This window comes from Alosa alosa, chromosome 5 (assembly GCF_017589495.1).
Source record: "Alosa alosa isolate M-15738 ecotype Scorff River chromosome 5, AALO_Geno_1.1, whole genome shotgun sequence".
NCBI lineage: Eukaryota > Metazoa > Chordata > Actinopteri > Clupeiformes > Clupeidae > Alosa > Alosa alosa.
This window is the reverse complement of record NC_063193.1, coordinates 17,578,138-17,598,354: the sequence shown is the minus strand read 5'-3', so window position 1 is coordinate 17,598,354 and position 20,217 is coordinate 17,578,138. Positions and strand designations below refer to the sequence as shown.

General features: G+C 40.1%; 1 protein-coding gene across 1 annotated transcript; it reads left to right on the top strand.

The window, feature by feature from the left end:
- Nucleotides 1-6,961: 6,961 nt before the first annotated feature.
- Nucleotides 6,962-15,477, top strand: gp1bb (glycoprotein Ib platelet subunit beta). Its single transcript, XM_048242903.1, is given in 5 exon segments — nt 6,962-7,147; nt 9,641-9,780; nt 9,782-9,987; nt 10,312-10,459; nt 14,718-15,477. Coding segments are annotated over 4 exon segments (636 nt in total). The 5' UTR covers nt 6,962-7,147; nt 9,641-9,642; the 3' UTR covers nt 14,862-15,477.
- The last annotated feature ends 4,740 nt before the right edge of the window (nt 15,478-20,217 follow it).

Genomic DNA, 20,217 nt, shown 5'->3' with positions numbered 1-20,217 from the left:
TGCCTCCTTTACCGCTACTCAGACTACTGCCTATGACTACTGCGTACTATACTCCCTCTCAGCCGTGTTTTAATTTGATTAATTTCACCTTAACTTGATTTCAACCATGGTAAACCGTTGCTGTATTGTGGGCTGTAACAGCGCAACACATGATCGCCATGGGAAAAAGATAGAAAATGGGTTAACTTTCCACCGCTTTCCTGCCTGGAGGCGCAACCACGGAGACCAAGTGTCAGAGATAACGAAGAGTCGTCGGCTCGCTTGGATCGCGGCTGTAAGACGACCGAACATAACTTTATATAGTTGTGAAAGTAGGTCTCCATTGTCGACATACAAACTGCCCTATGCTTATGAAGAACAGGGAGCAGTGACGACAAGTCGTCCAACGTGGCTTAAGGCAGGTCTGCTGGCCCGCGTCCGTAGGGCCAGGCATGGGACTGTTGTCATTGATGACTCTGTCCAGAGCAATCCTCTGCGCTTTGCTGAAGTAAAGTCCATCTTGTGGGCTTACTTCTCCGTGGACTTTGTTAATTCCTGCTGGTATTTTCCAGTAAGCTGGCACATCTGTCACGGTCTTTTTCCACGGATGCGACTGCTGCCTCAATCTTAAACAATAGAGCCCCAACATGTGTACATGCCTCTGCAATGCCAGCCATGCATGTACAGTGTGCACAGGAAACCTGGCCATCGTTGGCAATGATGACCCATGGCTTCAGGGGAGTCTCATTGATGCGCTGAGAGTGCAAGACCTGAGGAGAAATAAATGGACATACATTATGCAGGTAAGGACACCACTTCATTATGTTTCATTCTATGCAGGAAACCAAACATTAACCTCAACCCCTCAGTAATGTGTATACATGACATATAAATGACATTTATACGACAGTAAAGTATAACATCTGAAAATTATTTCAACATTCATCTTTCTGTTGCTATCCCTCTGCTGACAGCAAAAATTCGTACTACAAAACTGCTGCATTAACTAAGCGTGTTGTGAAGCTAAGTCTGACGTGATTTTGCTTACAGATTGGCGTGAAATCATGCTCTCACAACAACCACGCTGTTATCTTAAAAAGGACATCACGCAAAGGTTGCCTTCAAGTAAGCAAAACGATGCTTTGAAAAGCGTCGTGTTTCTGGAAAGGCAAGGGGGTAGCAACAGGACAACAGTACAGAGACTGACAGGTCCGATGGAAGAGCTAACGTTAATGTTATGAGAGTTAAAATATGGGATCTTTTACGGGAAAATACTAAAACGGCAGCGGGAAAAGGCTCAAATACATGAGAAACCCGGAGGGTTTAGGGAGGGTTGACAGTTAACGTTACTAACTACACCTTTGAAACACATAGCAGCTAGTTAAAAGTACATTACATGCGTGAGTGGTTGTTAGCACTAACGGTTAGCAGCTACTAAACTAGCAGGTGCCAGAGCCCGTTGGAGCACAGCTTACCTTTGTACGAATTACTGTGTTCCCACTGTTTGCTGGCTTTATGATCTGCAGCTCCTGAACCCACCCATTCGTGAACTGCACATGAGACTCCAAGGACTTGTAGCTTCGGAACTGTTCTGAAGTATAGGCTCTCACACCACAAACAAGGTAGCCGAAGACGTCTGATATGCAAAACAGTGGCAACAAGTCGTCGTCGGTGCTCCACTCATTGTTTGGAATTTCATATGGATCCAAATGATTAATAATGCTGATTTTGTCAACATACCGGTCCCTGGCTTCTCTATTTAATGTGTCCCGGTAAATTCCAGATCATTTTCGGGATTTTAACATATTTTTTCTATCTATTTTTCTATCTATTCTTTCTCAACTCTACTAGCTACGTCTCTTCGTTCAACAACGTTATGTTAACGTTCGCGTAGCCATCAACATGGCCGCCACGTCCCACAATGCAACGCGGATCCCACGCCCTATAGCTCTGCTGTGCTTCGTACTGCTGTTCTTAAAATATATATTATATTATTCTCCAATCTTCTCGCCAGGAGTTGTGTCTGGGTAGCTAGATTGCTAAAGTGCCTAGTGCCCAACGACCGTCCTGTTTTTACACCTGTGCCTGTGGGGAATCCAACGGCTTGTGTCTGCGGCTCGAGCGTCTACCTCTCAACCGCCTGTACTGGAACGTCAGATATCACCAACAGCTTGTGTCAGCGGCTCGAGCTTCTACCTCTCAACCGCTTGTCCTGGACATCGCCAACGGTTTGAGTCTGTGGCTGCGACTCGAGCATCTGCCTCTCAACCGCTTGTCCTGGAAGGCTCCAAAATCCACTGTAACTGTTCGCCCAGAACTTTGTTGAAAGACGGATCTACTCAGTGGCAGATCGCTGTTGAAATTCCAGCTGGTCAGCTGGACGAAATAATTCCATTCTCACATACACTGATTTAATTTAATTATATTCACATGTAGTTTATATAAGCTGTATATGTTTTGTTTTATATAATTTGTTTATTTATTTTAATGGCCATATTTATATGTTCTTTTATTTATTCTTATTAATCTATTCATTATTTTCCTTATCTAGGCTAGGCTACCTGGATAAATTATATTTTAATATTACCTATATACATCTCTCTCTCTCTCTCTCTCTCTCTTCTTAATAAATTCTATATTTTCTTACACCTTGAAACCCGATATATTATCCAATTTATTTGTTTATAATTCAATTAAATTGAAAGACCCTGTAAATTCCTCCCTCTCTGAAAAAACTACACAGGAAGGGTTACAACTCCAGACAGGATTTGACAGCTTTGATTTTTCACACTCCACATCCCCAGGTCCAGCAAATAGGCCTATTACAACAGGAGCAGGAGCAACAGTTTGAATTCTAGTATTCCGTATCTGCTTAACAAGTTCAGCAAAAATATTATTTTTGTTTAAAATGGGGTGAAAGTCTGTCTACACTGCGGGCAGCTGTAAATTCCCTTCTGATCTTCCTGGTCCCAGCAGCCTTTAATGCAGCCCATACAGTAACTATGTCCACAATGAAGAGTGACTGGATCCTTCAACAGATCAAGACAAATCGGTCATGTAAACAGCTCCTGGTTACTCGGGACTGCTTCGGCCATTCTTCCTATAGCGCAACGTTCCAGAAAGTTTCATGTCGTGTTGTTTCGCTTGAACTTCGCAACTTCGAAATGACACTCGCAACTTTGAAATGACTTTCTATTGTGTGGTGGGCGTGTTCGTGCATGCAGTGAGTGTGTGTATGTAGGCTACTGGATCCTTCAGTAGCCTATAAATCAAGACATAGGTCACTTGGTGCCCCAGCTGTGGCGCAACATGCTGGGGCACCTGCACCGTATGCCGGCGACCCGGGTTCGATTCCCGCCCCGTGGTCCTTTCCGGATCCCACCCCAGCTCTCTCTCCCATTCACTTCCTGCCACTCTCCACTGTCCTATAATTAAAGGCATAAAAAGCCCAAAAAAATCTACTTTAAAAAAAAAAAAGACATAGGTCACTTGGAACCGCGTTTGCCATAATTCTTCTTTTGTAGGCTCCTGTGTAACGATCCACGTGGTTTCATTACATTAAGAAGCGTTTCACTTGAACGTCATAACTTTGAAATGACACTTACTTGCAACTTTGAAACGACTTCTTCGCGTGTGGTGGTGGTGGCCGTGTTCGTAAGTATAGCCTACAGCCTCCTGTTGACAGCAATTTATGCTTAAGCGTGAAGGTTTTTTGTTTGGTACTGTAATGTACTGTAATAAAATATATCAGCCTAATTCAATTTCCACCATTCATCGAGGTGGTGATATTGACTCTGGAAGATATAAAAACAACGCCTTCTAGTGGAGATTTCATTTCAGGGGACAACGACGTCATAGTTTGTGGGCTTGGGAGGTCTCACAAGATAGGCCTACCATATCACACGGAGTCTCATAACAATTAACTGGTGGAAATATTATGTAATTCTCTAATTATGTGTGTGAAAGCCACACCATCTCAACGTCGTTAAAAGACACGCGAAGTAAATATCTGTTGATGCAGTAAATATCTGTAAATATTTGTTGAGGCTACAATAGGCTAGGCCTATTACAGTTTTTCTCAGTCGCTTTGGTGCTTTTCTCACATCACAATTAACATTTGCACAGCAGTTAGTGCATTTCTCAAAACAATTAGTGCAAACTGTAAAACCTAGTGGATGACCTGCAAAAGCACGCCACTTGCTCAAAATGGATAGTCCATTCCTCAAAATCAGGTATTCATGTCAATGAAACTGTCAGTGTCATCAAAATGAGAAGTCTTGACACCATCGTTTATGAACAAGATAGTCAAATGGCTTTGTCATGTTTTCATTATGACAGTTCTCTCAGTGTTTTCCAATGCAAAAAAAAACCTGAACATTAGAACTTACGGTGACACTACCTGAACATGCTCAAGACAGCACTATACAGTACTTGTACAGCCATTTGAAAACTACAGTAAAGTTACACATTGCTGTAGTTAGGGGAGTAAGTGAGTACAAGACACTGAATACGTACATTTTTACTAAATGTTGTGGAGGTTGAACTAATAGTTATGAGAATTTTCATTCTGATCTGAAAAAAGCACCAAAGCGACTGAGAAAAACTGTAACTTCTCTCTCCACTCAACCTCCCAGTAGCAACATCCAGGCAGCATGAGCTTACACACAGAACTTGACCAAAATATAGTCTAGTGCATTCATATTAGCAGTTTCAGAAAAACACTTATTTATTTCATTGTTAAGTGTTCACAGTATAATTAAGAAAATTATCAATTGAATGACTGCAGTCTCAAAGAGATTTTAGATAGCCTGGTGTCGACATGGGCTAGAGACTCTCCATGTTGTATCACATGGGCTATTAACGCAATGCAATGCAAGGCAATGGAAGAGTGGTGTGTGATTTGCCTTATGGCAACTTGAAGACTATACATAACTCCACATAGCAAGGGGGGAGGTGTATATTTCAGCTATTGGTGTAGCATAAGAGAAAGAATTGTTTTGAAATCTTTCACCATCTTCCACACCCAGATGGAAAGGAACATGAGAGCTCTGAGGAAGAGTCTCTTCCATTAGCCTACCTCTCATAGATATTTTCATTTTACCAATCCTCAATCTTAATTAGTGTGTGGCATAAATTGTAAGCACAACACAGCAGTTGACAGACACTGACCCGCTTACACTCTTAAGAACTTTAACAGTACATTTGTGACAGCTTCACTGATCACCCCCACTCTTGCAGCCAAAACCCAGGGTAGTGAATGTGGTCTGGATTCTATTCAGCTGGAGGGCTATTCAACTTCATTAACAAGTGGGCCAGACAGGAAAACCACTGGGTCTTCGCTGACCACCCAAAATTCGGTGTTCACATTCCATTCACACCAAACTTCTGTCTTACTTCATATTTATTTTTAAAAATCAGTGAAGCATATCCTGACAAACAATAAGCAGCATTTTAATGCCTCAATCATCCTGAAAAAACAACAACAGCTTATACAACAATCCAATGCAAAAGTATAGTAAGTTATTATATGCAGTATAAGGAAAGTGACCAACCATTTGCAGATATATTCATGACTTCCTCTTCACAGAAATTCTCTAGCTGAAACTGAAAAAAAACCCATACTTCTTCACATCCTCAAAAGAGTGTCTGCGGTTAACGTAGATGTGGAATAAGTCTTTAGACTTAGGTCATTGATAGACTGAAAGCCTAAGTATAGAAACACATGACAGGCAGAGAGAGGAATAAGAGAGCGAGAATGAGAGAGACGAGATTTGCAATTAAAGCATAGAGGCTGTATATTGTAAATCTAAATCTGTTTAATCTCTGTTATAATCTTGGTTTTATGACATAAATCCAGTTGAGAGGATCTGAAAACTTGTTTTGTGTAACTAAACACTTCTTCCATCACATTGCACATGAAACTATAGAGTTAGGTTATCCTCCGATGTTTGAGTCTGAAATGTGAATTGTATCTGTGTGCTATAAACCTATAATGGTCACAGGACCTATACTTTCCTGAATATAAGCTATTTATATGAATATATGAATATTTTGCTATTTCTCATTTTTTGAATGTTTTTGAACTAAAAGAAAAAACGTTCAGCATCTTTAACATGTGTTTTATTCTGATCTGGTCTCAGACTGAATGTCTATCCACAGCCCTCATTGTATTGGCTGCATGGATGGCATCACCACGGTCACCGGATCCAGACAGACAGACAGACAGCACACCTTCAAAGATGTAGCTGTCTTTAGAATACCGGTATGTCTGTTTTATTTTCACATTTAGCCTACAAGTTCTGTATGCAGACAGTGTTAAGAGTTTCAGATCTTGAATGGGCCTCTTGACATTGCATGGAGAATGTGCACAGAAGAGATAAGAGAGATGAAGAGGAGGAGAATGGCATATGAAATACCAAGCAGAGGGTGAGGGCCTATGTGTGCGTGATAAACTGACAAATAGACTGATAAACTGACAAATAAAGAGAGACTGTGTGTCTGTATGAGAGAGAGAGAGGGAGAAGAGAGAGAGATGGTATTTGACAGTGTGTGTGTGTGTGTGCATGTGCAAGAGAGAGAGGGGGGGGAATCATTTAATATGATATATTCTTATATGTTTTTATACATTTTTATTTTCATTCAGACTATTGAGGAGTACAGTATGTACGACATGTCTAAAATGAATTACATCCTAAATCAACATATGGATTGTATACAGAGACAATACGTGTCATGATGGAAACATGATCTTAAATCTTTTGTCTGTCTAAACAACAGAAACAATGAGATGAAAACACCTTATTTCAGTTATTGTAGCCATGGCTTTCTCAACACCCTACACAATTAGTCAAAATACTGTAAATGTGAAGGATAAATGAAAATGTTATTTATTATATTTACAGTAAGAGTTTTCTGCATGATTGTATGCTACTGTGTGTGTGTGTGTGTGTGTGTGTGTGTGTGTGTGTGTGTGTGTGTATGTGTGTGTGCGTGTGTGTTGGTGTTTTTGTGAGTGTGTATATTTCTGGGCAGAGTAGGTTTATCTGTGAGCACCAGCTATGTGCGTCACTCTGCTGTCTCTGCCACTGCACTTCCAGACTCAAACACTCACACTCACTCTCACACAGTCGCTTACAACATACAGGCGCAGCACACACTCCAGAGGAAGGTAAGAACTTGTTAGCACTCTAACCAAAATCAAGTTTAAAAACAAAAATCATTGCAAATTCAGCCACCTTCCTACCTTTATTTAAGCGGGAAAAGGTTGGTACAGAGAATGACGCAGTTAATGCCATAATGTTGTCGAACCTGATCATGTTTGCCCATTAATTAACACTAAGTGTAAACATCGAAACCTGGAGTGACTTTGAGTGGGGTCTAATTTAACAATAATAGATGGCGTGGGGTTTAGTTAGTGATGATAAATGGTATGTTGATAGAACCACTTTGTTCATGCATGAGGAGATTCATTTTGTACAAACAATCCAAGTTTATATTGTGGAAATAAGCAGCATATGAGAACTGTCTTGGTGTCCATGAGCAATGCTTCTAAGAAATGTGTAGAAATTAAATACATCACATAAATGGTCTTTTTATGACATCTTTCCTCAGCTATCTACCTGTTTGTCTGTCTTTCTGTCTGCTCCCTTCCTGCCATGCCCTGTTCATGTCTTTATCAGTCGCCTGCATGCTCGCTGTGTTCCCGTTTCCTGGTGTGTCTCAGTGGCACTGTGTGCCACCCATAGGCCTTGCCTCATACCACACTCACTCATCCTGTCAAATTGAACTTGTTAGCTAGCAATGACGATGTGGAGAAGGAACCGTGTATACAGAACTTGTGAACTTGAGGCTGTCAGAAAATGTCCACTTACAAATTGGCGTGAATATCACAAGAAGGGGACAGGAGTGGGCTCTTGGGGTGAACACGGCCATTCTGTCATTTCATCGATATTTCTGTATGTTATGCCAATGTAATCACTACCATTCTATAGCATCTGTGCTTGGAATAAAAGGAAAAACAGTTAAAAAGTATATGTTATGTGTTTAGGATTGTTTCACCTTTATGCAGATAGTACAGTTGAGTGACAGGAAATGTGTGTGTGTGAGAGAGAAGGGAGATTGGGAAATGACTGCCGTTCAGGATCGAACTGGGTCTTTGTAGACACATGGACCTGCATGGACCATCCCAGTTTGTTCAGCAAGAGGGGTATTGTAAGTTATTTCAGTAGGCTATTACCATTTCCATAGTACAGCTTTCATTACATTACATTACATTACATTTAGCAGACACCTCTTGAACAGCTTTCAATATGGCAAGGCAAGGCAATTTCATTTGAATACAAATGAAAGCACAAGGGAAAGAGTGAAATAATACAATTAATTGAGTCAGCAACTGGAGCAATCCATTCACAAAGCGTATAAAACAGTTTTAGAAGACTGGTCTAATTTGCGCCACTAGGCCTATCACATGCAGTGTGCATCATCAAACCAGCTCAGTCTGCTCCATCTTAATGCATCACGCAAAAGCTTCTGGAATGCAGTCTGTCAAGACCCAGCAGTTTTCATATATTACTATAATTGAATTTTAGTTTTGGATTTGATACAAACTCTGTGTTTATTGGAATTAAACATTATAAGAGGTCAATCTTCACAAGAGTCAATGGTCAATAGCTAGTATACATGTTGGACTGTTGGTAAAGAGCTGGGGTCTTCTATTGAAATTATATAAAGTCTTTATTAGTCACTGAAGTACATACAATCACATGAGGCCATGACTTCAGAATTGTATATTAAAGAATGACATGTAATTATGAATTATTTTCACAGTACTACTGCTCTTCATACCTCAGTATTATTGCACTGTAATAATAACTTTAATTTCCCCTTGGCTTGAATTTCCCCTTGGGGATCTATCTCGGGGATATCTATCTATCTAATACAATGTAGTTCTCTCATAACAAATGCACTGTGAATTGAGGTGCTGTGAACACCTCTTTTATAAATGATGTATCAAACTGATAATTAGAAACAACCCTGCCCATGCTGATTCAGTGAAATTGAAATCTATGTATTTAAGTATACAGTGCAACCGGAAAGTTTTCAGACCCTTCAGACTTTTTTTAAATAAATTTACAATCCAAACACCTGCTTTTTTGTGGAGTATTGTGTGTAGATTGATGACAAAAAGTAATTGAATGTGTTTAAAGATGAGCCTGAAACGTAACAAAATGTGGAAAGCTTGAAAAGGTCTGAAAACTTTCCGGTTGAACTGTATCATGCTTCTCGGAGCACAATGGCTGAACTCCCTTTAGCAGGCACAAGGTGTCAAACTCTCCTCGAGCAGAACCAGCTAATATGACATGAAATGTGTGTGTGTGCAGGGGTGAAAGGGGGGGCAGTTCCGCCACCTCAGATAAATTAATAATACATATATTCTTTCATACCAACGATATAGCGCGATGATGTTGTTAAAATAAGGTAATTTTTCGTGTGTACAGAGGTGACCAAGAAGCTATCAATTCTTGTCCAAAAAGTATTGCTACACCACGATACTCAATATGTTGTCCAACGGTGAGTCATTTTTCCCCGTTGCATCGACACTGGATTTTAGGGTTCCCCCACCTGCCAAATCCCACTTTAACCACTGTGTGTGTGTGTGCAGGTATGGGGCTCCAGACAGGCTGTGTGATCATGTCCATGGTCTTCAGCATCATGACTGCTGCAAGTGCTGCTGTGGAGGCGTGTCCATCTCCATGTTCCTGCACCAGGAGCGTGGTCGATTGCAGTAGGCGTGGCCTTCACCACCTCTAGCATGCCCACCTCCTTCCCCGCGGGCACCACAGAGCTTCGTCTCTATGACAACCGCCTGACTGCGCTGCCTGTCGGAGTGCTGGATGCACTAACTAGTCTGAGGAGCGTCTCGTTGCATGGCAACCCCTGGTCATGTGACTGCGGCATCCTCTACCTGCGAGGATGGCTTCTCAAGCAGAGGAACGATGGCCTTATAAGGTATGTGAACACGTGTAAACTGTGTGAGCTCAAATAGAATTTGAAGATATGCTTCAAAACTGGCATGATGTCAAAATTCCTATGCTCTGTGTTGCCCAGATTATGATGACCAGCCACAGACGGGCCGTCTCTCATGTAATACTACTTTGTAGTGGATTCTGTATCATAGGGCTATGTATAGAATTTGGCTTGAATTCTAGCCATTCATTCTTCTGTAGCATGTAGCCTGCTAACCTGCAGTCTTTATTCTTAAGGACTTCCTAAACTGTTGAGAGGTCATAAGCTGGTGGCTTACTCTCCCCTCTCCCTCTCTGCATTCACAAGGAACGTGAGCTGTAGTTCTCCCCCTGGCCTGCAGGGTACGCTGGTGGTGAATCTGGTGGAACATGACTTGCTCTCATCCTGCCGCTACTGGTTCTGCGACATAGCTCTAGCATCCCAGATAAGTCTTATCATCTTCATCATCATCCAGGTATGTGTAAAGGTGTGGCTAGTATATGTAAGTGTGCTGACACAGGAGCCGTGTTTTTAATTCGCATGGTTCTGTACTTACCTATAAGTGCAAGTTGTGCACTCATATTAGGTATTGTAAGTACAGAAGTAGTCTATGTGAACTTGTCTTGCACTGTATGTGTATGAGTGTGAGTGAGAAGGAGTGAATATGTCTGTGAGTGTGTGGTGAATGTGTTTGTTATGACCGCCCGGCGCGTAAGCGGTGGTCATATAGGTTTAGTCAGATTTTTTTTTTTTTTTTCTTTTTTACGCGTATGCCCAAATTTCCGTCAATGATTCCCCGGACACTGAAAGACCGGGTACACCTAAACTTGGTGGGCATGTAACCCCACATGGATAGCATGGAACCATCGTTTTTCGTTTTGATCTGTAGCCCCCCCATGGACTGGACCCCAATTAAAGGAGGGTAGGGCAGACACAGTTTTCTGTGAATATCTCAAAACCGTAGGGTTTAGGAGGACCATTTTTTTTTTGTATGTTGATCTCAAGGGGCCATGTCAACCCATTCCATAACCACTCATTTCATGTATAGCCCACCTAGTTAAACACAAAAAAAGTAAAAATGAGGTGTTGTAATTGAAGGCATCTGTGACCTAACATAGTCAAAACTGCACGAAATTGGAAGTGTAGGATCATTATGACACCCTCTGTATGCACGCCAAGTTTTGTGGAATTCGCTCATGGGGGGCCACACAATAAATTAATTTATGTTACTATACACCAACTGGCCTGTAGGTGGCCGGAGACAGTTTTCTGTGAATATCTCGAGAACCGTAGGGCCTAGGAGGTCCACCTTTTTGGTCTTAAGGGGGCATGTCAACCCATCCCATTACCACTTATTTCATGTATAGCGCCACCTAGTTAAAAATTAAAAAGCAAATAATTAGGTGTTTTCATCATAATATCTCTGGCTGACAAGGTCAAAACTGCACAAAATTAAAAGTGTAGGATCATTATGACACCCTCCAAATGCATGCCAAGTTTTGTGTACTTTCGCTCATGGGGGCCTTACAATAAAATAATTTATGTGTACATTTAGTGACGCATACCAACAAGGATTCCCCTGGACACTGAAAGACCGGGTACACAAAACTTGGTGGGCATGTACCCCCACATGGATAGCATGGAACCGTCATTCTTCGCTTTGATCTGTAGCCCCCCTGGACTGGACCCCGGAAGGAGGGTAGGGCGACACAGTTCTCTGTGAATATCTTGAGAACTGTAAGGCCTAGGATGACCAATTTTTTTCGTTATGTTTGCCTCCAGGGGTCATGTTAACCCATTCCATGTGCACACATGTGCATAAACAGATACACACGCACACACATACATTTACAGTAATCATAATGTATGACACATACTCACACAGTAGACATATGTACGCATGCATGCACATGCACAAACACACATACGCAGGCAAACACACAAGCACGCACATACACACACCCACACACATAAACATACATTTGTACACGCACACATGCACACAATTCAAGAATTTTTCCCGCCATCTACTCCCTGAATTTTTGGTCATTGATACCGGGACACCGAACCACCGGGGTACATGAAATTTGGTGGGTATGTAGCCCCACTAGACTTTTACGGAAAATTTTCATTTTAAGTCCCGGGGACCACCACCACCCCCCCCCCCCCGTGCTGGGCCCCCGAACCGCAAAAAAAAAAGTTTTTTCCTAAATAACTACCTGAACCGTGGCACTGAGGATGAAGAATCTTTTATGGTATGTTGGTCTCAAGGGCCCACATCAACCTGGCTCATAATCACTCATTTGTGATTTGCACCCCCACCCCCCGGTAAAAAATGAAAATGCAATATTATTCTGCTTTAATCGCCCTATCTTCAGTTAAGATGTTCAGAACTGCACCAAATTTTATGTGTATGATTGACCTGGCATTCTCTGGGGGTATGCCAAGTTTTAGAATTTCATCCATGGGGGTCTAAAAATTAGGTTATGTGTACATTTAGTGACTGTACACTCATTGGCCTGTAAATGGCGGTGCACACATATACACATGCACACACACAGGCACCCACATACTATCGGGTATTAGAACGGCCCGATACATAATTACAAATTCAGTAGGATTAAAAGAAAGCCAAAATAAATATTCATCATCATCATCATGGCTGCATTTTCAGTATTGGCGATAAGTAGTCGTTTGTCCACTAGATGGCGATCGTTGCAGTGAGACGTAATTTTGTTGGAAGTTAAAAGTGGGTTGGAAAAACAATGGACGCTTCCTACAAGGACTGTAATTTAAAGCCTTGGCAACATCTAATAAGGATAGGACCATGTTCACATGAAGTGTAATTCCATTTCTTCTTGAAGCCGAAATAAATCTGAGGATGTTTATCGGACATGCTTGGTTTTACTGCAGGTAATGCGTTAATCTTGTAATATCAATAAGGACCTAGGTAATGTTACCGTTAGCGCGTTGGTTGAGTGATGGAGGCATTTGATTGATTGCATTTGTAGAAAACTATAAATGCAGTTATACCAAGCAAATTGATAGCAGCACTGTTTGTATCTTTCGACTGTCATTTATTGCACGTGCTACAAAAATCATTCTGTGCAATGGAAGATTTACCAACGTTACAACCGGTCTGATACAGTTTTGCCTATACATGCGTGAGACTGAGACGCCTGTTTATTTTTTTGTTTTAAGTGCGTGCAGGGGGTGAGAGGGGAATCGATGTGCTTTGATTACAGCTTGGTAGTTGTAGTCTGTGAAATTAAAAGCACGCGGTGTGTGTGAAGTATCCAAACAATGACACCTTCATTTCATTATGGCTGCTTTAGCAACACACCTTAAGCTACTGTGTAGTGGGTCCCATTTAGAAGTGGCTACTTCATTCGCTTTCCTTGACTAATGGAGCTGGAGTGTGAATGTTATTACAACTTTAATACGCGATATGACAGTTTAAGTCCAAAGCTTTGATACTGTAAGGCGAAAACCATTGGTTTCCAAAGGAGATTTTATTTGTGTCGCCAGCATAGCCTATTGACAATTTATGTTGTAAATAGGCCTACCTTATAATCCTACCTGTAGCTTAGGGAAGCTAACAGCTTTCTATTAGGATCTAGTTTGTTAGTTACCGTTTTTGTCATAACTCCCTGATGCATTTTTGCATTTAGAATAGCCAGAGCGTGTATATCAATCGGAAAATTAAACAATATCGGTGCCTATGGACTAGGCTGGGTGAACTCAGCCTGATCTGCCCGCTATTTATTTTTGATTTCTTAAAAGATTGAGCTTGGTCTGATGAAAGCCAGACTAGCCATGGACCTCAGTTACACAATGCAAGGGAACATGAATCAGCCTATATTTTGCCACGAACAATAACGGACAAAAGCTCTTCAACTTTGGCCCGTTAAAATGTGTATGAACAGTCTAACGACGCATTTCATCAAGGCCCATTTGGACATGTCAGTTATTTGCACCACTGGTTAGATGTAAAACAGCATTTCGTTTCAGACTAGGCTACTGTTACTTAATTTGTGCATTAACAATAACGTTTCAGACTACTGTTACTTAATTTGTGCATTGACAATAAAGTATTACATGAACTAAAGATGACTAAAATCTTATGTAGAAGAAGAAACATTCACAAAAAATCCATCCATCCAAAATGACCTTTTGTTTTTGATAGCTGTTGAAAACGGCATGGAACTGACAGAGATGTTTTTTGTTTATAAATACATAAAAATAAATAAATAAATAAATAAATTATGCTGATACCTTTTTTTGCTTTTCCCCAAAAAAATGTAGCCTACAGGTGTAAAGTGACCTTTCATCAATCCAGTTGCAATGGATGAACTGTGATGAACTGCCCTACTTGTGATTGTTTAGAGATTTGAAAGGTTTTATAACAATGCTACATCTTCTTTGGCTATTCTACAATCTATTCACCTTTTCAGGTAGGCATTTCTGTGCAGCCGCTACACACACCAAACAAGCATACACAAAAGTTTCAAGAGTGGGGATGGAGTAAAATATGGAGACAAATTGAAGTGTGATTTATTTTCGCGGAACGGATGTACAGGACTGAGCGGCGGTCATATTTTGTACCGCTATGCGGTACATCTAGTTTTCATATATGTTAGTCTGAGGATGGATAATGAGTGTGTGTGTGTGTGTGTGTATGTGTGTGTGTGTGTGTGTGTGCTTTCTTTCTGATATGTAATCCCTCTCCTCAGGCTCTTCTGTTGGCCTCTGTTATTTTCTTCCTCCGGCGCTTCGACCGCCTGTCCAAAGAGGCCCGACGGACTACAGAGGAAAGCATTGCCGGGGGAGACTCTGGTGACAACGAATATGTCATGCTGAAAGACAGAAGCACTTGACGGGGTCTAGGAACATTCAATCATATCACAGATAGGCGGATTTGAGGGGATATTATATTAACATTTTATTCTTTTGCACCAGATCCACCACAAATTAGTTGGTTACAATAACAGTTTTGTGCTCTGCACAAAGAGAGCCAGCCATCCAAACTGAGAGATCACTGATATATCTCCTCTCATTTTGTCTTTATCGCTTAAGTGTTGATAAGTACGTAGAGTCAAATATAAAATTTCAGAGACTGAAGTGCACGGTCATGATTGCATGTTCAATGTGGTTACAAATCTACATTTTACATACTGTACAGTCCACAATATTCAACAGGGACATTTTGTGACCACAGTGACCTCATGAAATTGGCGGCAACATACCTTTATGCCTGTTTCAGAGGCTAAATAATCTCCATGATTCCTTAAATCAACTATCTGAATGACCAAATTAGCATGAGCTGGGAGAAATGGGGTTATATCTGTGGGACAAACAGATTTTTTTTGCCTGTTTTACTTTGCCTTTTGCTGAAAAGACTTCATAACTGTAATGTGATGAGATGCACATTCTCCTTTTATATAAAGTGTTTCTGTATATGTGGTTTGAAATAAACTAGTATTTTGGTTTGAATGGATGTTACAGTTTATTTTACAAAAACTGCATATGGATGGGAGATATATAAGAGAAAGTCAGTCACATATTATAGATATTATTGTTCTTTATTTTCTTTTAATTTAATTCAATTTTTTAAAATCAAATGTGTGTGTGGGTGTATATGTGTGTATGTGATGACAATGGGGAAACTGTGGGAATGAAAAGCCGACAGGTATTTAAAATAATATCCTAGGCCTACAGAAAACAAGCCCAAATAAAAACAATACACAATTCACCTTATTCAAGCGGCAGCCATTGTGTAAACCAGGGGTCTCCAACAGGTACCAGTAGCTCCCTGTTTCTAAGTAGCTCTCCAAAAGGTTTGAGGACGATGTTAATAAATCTGATAGTCACTTGGGAAACATGTTACAATTCCTATGAAATCAAACTCACAGTCTACAAAGAGAGAAGGTAAATGAGTTGAAAGTAGGGCTGTCAAACAATTCATTTTTTTCTTAATCACAATTAATTGCTGAATTCTTATAGTTAATCTCGATTAATATTAATATTTTATCAGAATTACAATTCTATTATTTTGCATTTCAGAACTTTCTAGAAGTCCATACTAACCATGTAAAGCAATGAATGCAAAGAAAGTTACTTTATGAATTAACTTTAAGACATATTTGATTATTTCAAATCAAATTTAAAAAGATGTGCAGCGGGCCTGAGGCAACACAATGTCTTCTTCAGAAATATAGCTAAATAAACTGAAATAAATGCTACAGCAGAAGCAAAACATGTAGGACACATGATAAAGGGCACAACAACCTAAAAATTATCATTATCTTTGAGTTCAGTTGAAAATAAGGAAGTTTTCATATTGAGAAATATGCAAGTGCATGTGCAAAATGTAGCCCAGGCCTACAGCACGTTTCAATGAAGTGCATAACAAACAGAAATAGCCTAGTCCATCTCCATTAAGAATGTTCAGTTAAGTTAACTAGTTCAGTTAGATGTTTGAAAATCATACCGCACTACGAAACGGAGCGACACCTTCAAGTTGGCCTATCCGCTCCAAACAGAGGCACAAAAGCGCAATATTGAAGTGCCGGCTGAGGGCTATGTACAGAGTATAGGCTAGCAGGATCCAGTGCGTTCTGGTGTTCTTTCTCATATTTGTTTAAGCACCCACCCATGGTCTGATGTGATTATTTCTGAGTTTCTGATACGTTTTCAACCATGACGTACAGTATGCACAACTCCGGGTTGAAAACGTATCAGAATCTCAGGAATAATATGCAGTCAGCTTGCAAGTGGCTTCATCAAGTCGAATTCCCCTAATAATACATTTTATTCCGAATTCCGAATGTGAATCCATTGAACAGAATCATCCAATGGTTTGTGTACCCTGGAGCCTCTTTTTGGTTGGCTGCCACCTGAATAAGGCGAATTTAGGCCTAACCCCATTTCTCTAGATGATGTGCAGTACTTAACTTTTGCCAGGAGGTGGCACACTTGGTCAAGTCACTGTCAGAATTGCAGCTGTTTGAAAACACCAAAGAGCATGTATGTACAGTAAACTTTAATAGAACACTAGAGACCAAAAACGAACATTAGGTGATCAGACTTCACCACAAACAACAATAAAATGATAATTAACACCAGGGAGAAAGGAGGAGGAGAATGAGAAAAGTTCTGTATCATGGCAAGTTCATTCACTTGGCATGAGATACTGTAAAATACTTTCTGTGAAACATTGTGATGACATCTATCTAACTATCTATAAAGCACAAAATCTCTGTCTGTCTTTGGCACCCTCGCATGGTCAAGCCCCTCTGCTCCATAGAGCGTTTATTTTCCTGGACTGATTAAAGCAACACTCTGTGGCACGCACTATTTGTTTATCCAGCACCGGCTTTGCAAATAACAATGTCCACAGACAAGGTAGAATTTGTTGCATGATTTTATGAAAGTACGATAGATTGCGACATCAGATGCGAGTCAAATTTGTAGTTTCTCATGTCTCATTCCATCGAACTACAGATCCGCTACCCGATCCGGCAAACTTACATAGTGCGGTTATAGCAGATAGAGGGCCGCGAAGCGAATGCAGAAAGTGCCGTTCACCCTGTTACGAGATGAATGAACCACTGAAACGATTTGGGAAACATTATTTTAAGGTACAAAAAACTCTTTGGTGTTGCTTTAACTGGCCCCATGGCGTCGTCTGAATGCAACACTGTTTGAGAAGTTATAGTTGTGCTTAAAGACATCAACTGAGGAGACACGACTAGCTAAGGTTACACACACTCCTTTGCTCACACAAGGACAGCACAAGGACTTGAATTCACAAGCTTATATCGAACACTTGAGTTTGCTATTTTCCTTTCTTTTTTCTGTTTTACAGTTTTTTTCTAGACTTTAAATTTGTCTATGTTCTCTGACCTGTGAAATATTTCAGTGCTATGGTAACTTGACAAGATACCTCAAACAAGGACATTTCCAATTTTGCACATTTTAAATAAGAAATGATTGATAATGTCATAATAATTGCCTTCTAATTGGATTAGATGGTATTAATGTGACAACCTGATTTTTTATTTTTACTTTTTTTGTATTTACATTGATAGAGATTGTGCACACACCAGTTTCAGGTGTACAAAATATTCAACTGTGATGAAACTCACCATAAGTGTGGTAGTGATGGTGTTAAATAACTTAAAAGGTTAAAATGCAGTTTACATTTCTAAATAAGTCATCCATTTGGATTGTTTGTCTTTGAGTTATTGTCACTGATTCATAGTGGGCAATCTATTACACCAACTGGCTGGAAAGTGCAACAGTTGTGAGGTCGGTAGCACAAAATACAAAAAAGCCATGCAGAGTGTCCTGTTCGCTCTTAAACTTTCCATCACATTTGGTGCCTCTGCCTAGCCACTTCATAAATGTGTTAGAATTAGTTCTGTACTTTAAAGAACATTTCGAGCGATCGATCACATAGCCTACGTTCAATGTTGCAAGAAGGCCCTATGTGCATTTTGCTTTTGAGCAGAATCTTACAACATTTAAAAAATGAATGGAAAGACACAGTGATGATGAGATTTTGCACTCAGCTGTAGCCTAGGCCTGCTAGTGGTGAGTCTGTTATAGCCTATTTACTTGTATTGTAGCCTATGCAACTATTCTATTAAACGCTGTGTGCTAGTCTAAACACTATAGGCTATGACCATGTTCTTGCACTATTTTCCCCCATGATCATATTGTTTCAGTTATCCAAAAGGCTCGAAGGATGCTCTTTATTATATGGCAATTTTGGAAAAATAACTAATAAAAGTGAGATGAGGTACCCGTTGCTCTCTGGCACCGACCCTGGCAGAGGATTATATTGGGATGTCTAACATGAGGGGTCAGCATATCTAATCTGTTGACTGATTATGGAAGGAGTCTATTGCTGTTTTTCCAAGTAGCTATGTACAAGTGAAAGGATAGACGAAAAATGCTTTTAGAAAGAAGTATTTTGAAGTATTTTGAAAATAAAAAAATACAGTATTTTATTTTGATACATTTTTTGGCTGCTGTATTTTGTAGCTTATTTTGATACATTTTTAAAAGGATATTCCACCATTTGGGGAATTACACTCATTTTCCACCTCCCCTTGAGTTAAACACATTTTTACCTTTATCCAGTTCATCCAGCATAATAATCAAGGAACACCATGGGCACAGCAGCACAATGATATCATGCAGCACCTGAAAATAGTCCCTGTAGGCTAACTTCCAGCAACAAGGTTGAGCTGCAGCAGACAAATCGATTAGTGACTGGATTATTATGCCTGAATGAGAGTATAGTTCCATGTCAAATCAGCCTAGAAAATCGCTACATTTGATTTTCCGTTGGTCTTATTACACTTTCTAACTTGAGAGGAGACAAGGGGAGGTGGAAAATGAGTGTAGGGTAGACTACAGTTTAGACGCTTTTTACCCACACAAAATCAAACAAAAAATAGATAGCCTACTGAAAAGAAGTGATTTTCCACACAACATGCATTCCACATGCCATTTCCTTAGCTTGTAGACTAAAATATTATCAATCAATAATACCCATAAGTAGTTTATATTTTCCACAATTAGCTCATAAACATAAGGTGCATTTTTGTCTTGACTGTGTCTCAACTGTACCCAGAGGACAGTTGAGACACCTAGCCTACAGTTGAGACACCCATTTTTAATAATGTATAGTTAACTAAATGTTCGTTGGAAAGTTGAATAAATAAATAAAAACATAGCAATTGCAAAGTGTTTGTTGTTCAAATTCATTCATTTCATTTAAATTAGAGTTGGTTAAAAGGAATACATCATGAACAAAATGTGACATAGGAACAGATATGGCGAACAGTAGAATGTTCAAGTAATAACACAATCCAATGTGTGTCTCAACTGTCCCCCGCTAACCACCTCACACATTTCTCTAGATTTTGCAACGACCTTACATGACACAATTCTATAAAATATGCCAGTTTTTAGGACACAGAATAATGTTTGTAGCCTAATGATACCAGTTACGTTTAACAGTAACATAACTGTAATGTGCTATTCATTGTCGAAGGTGCACGGTGAAGTGAAATTCTTACTTTTGGAAAACAAACATTTGCCGATATCCTTGGATGGGAGATACTTGTCTCATTCAAATTCCATGATCAAAGAGGGCACTAATACTCTAACCTGACCCTAGCCAGATGAATTTCGCTCCGCCTAGCTCCACTCATCCATCTG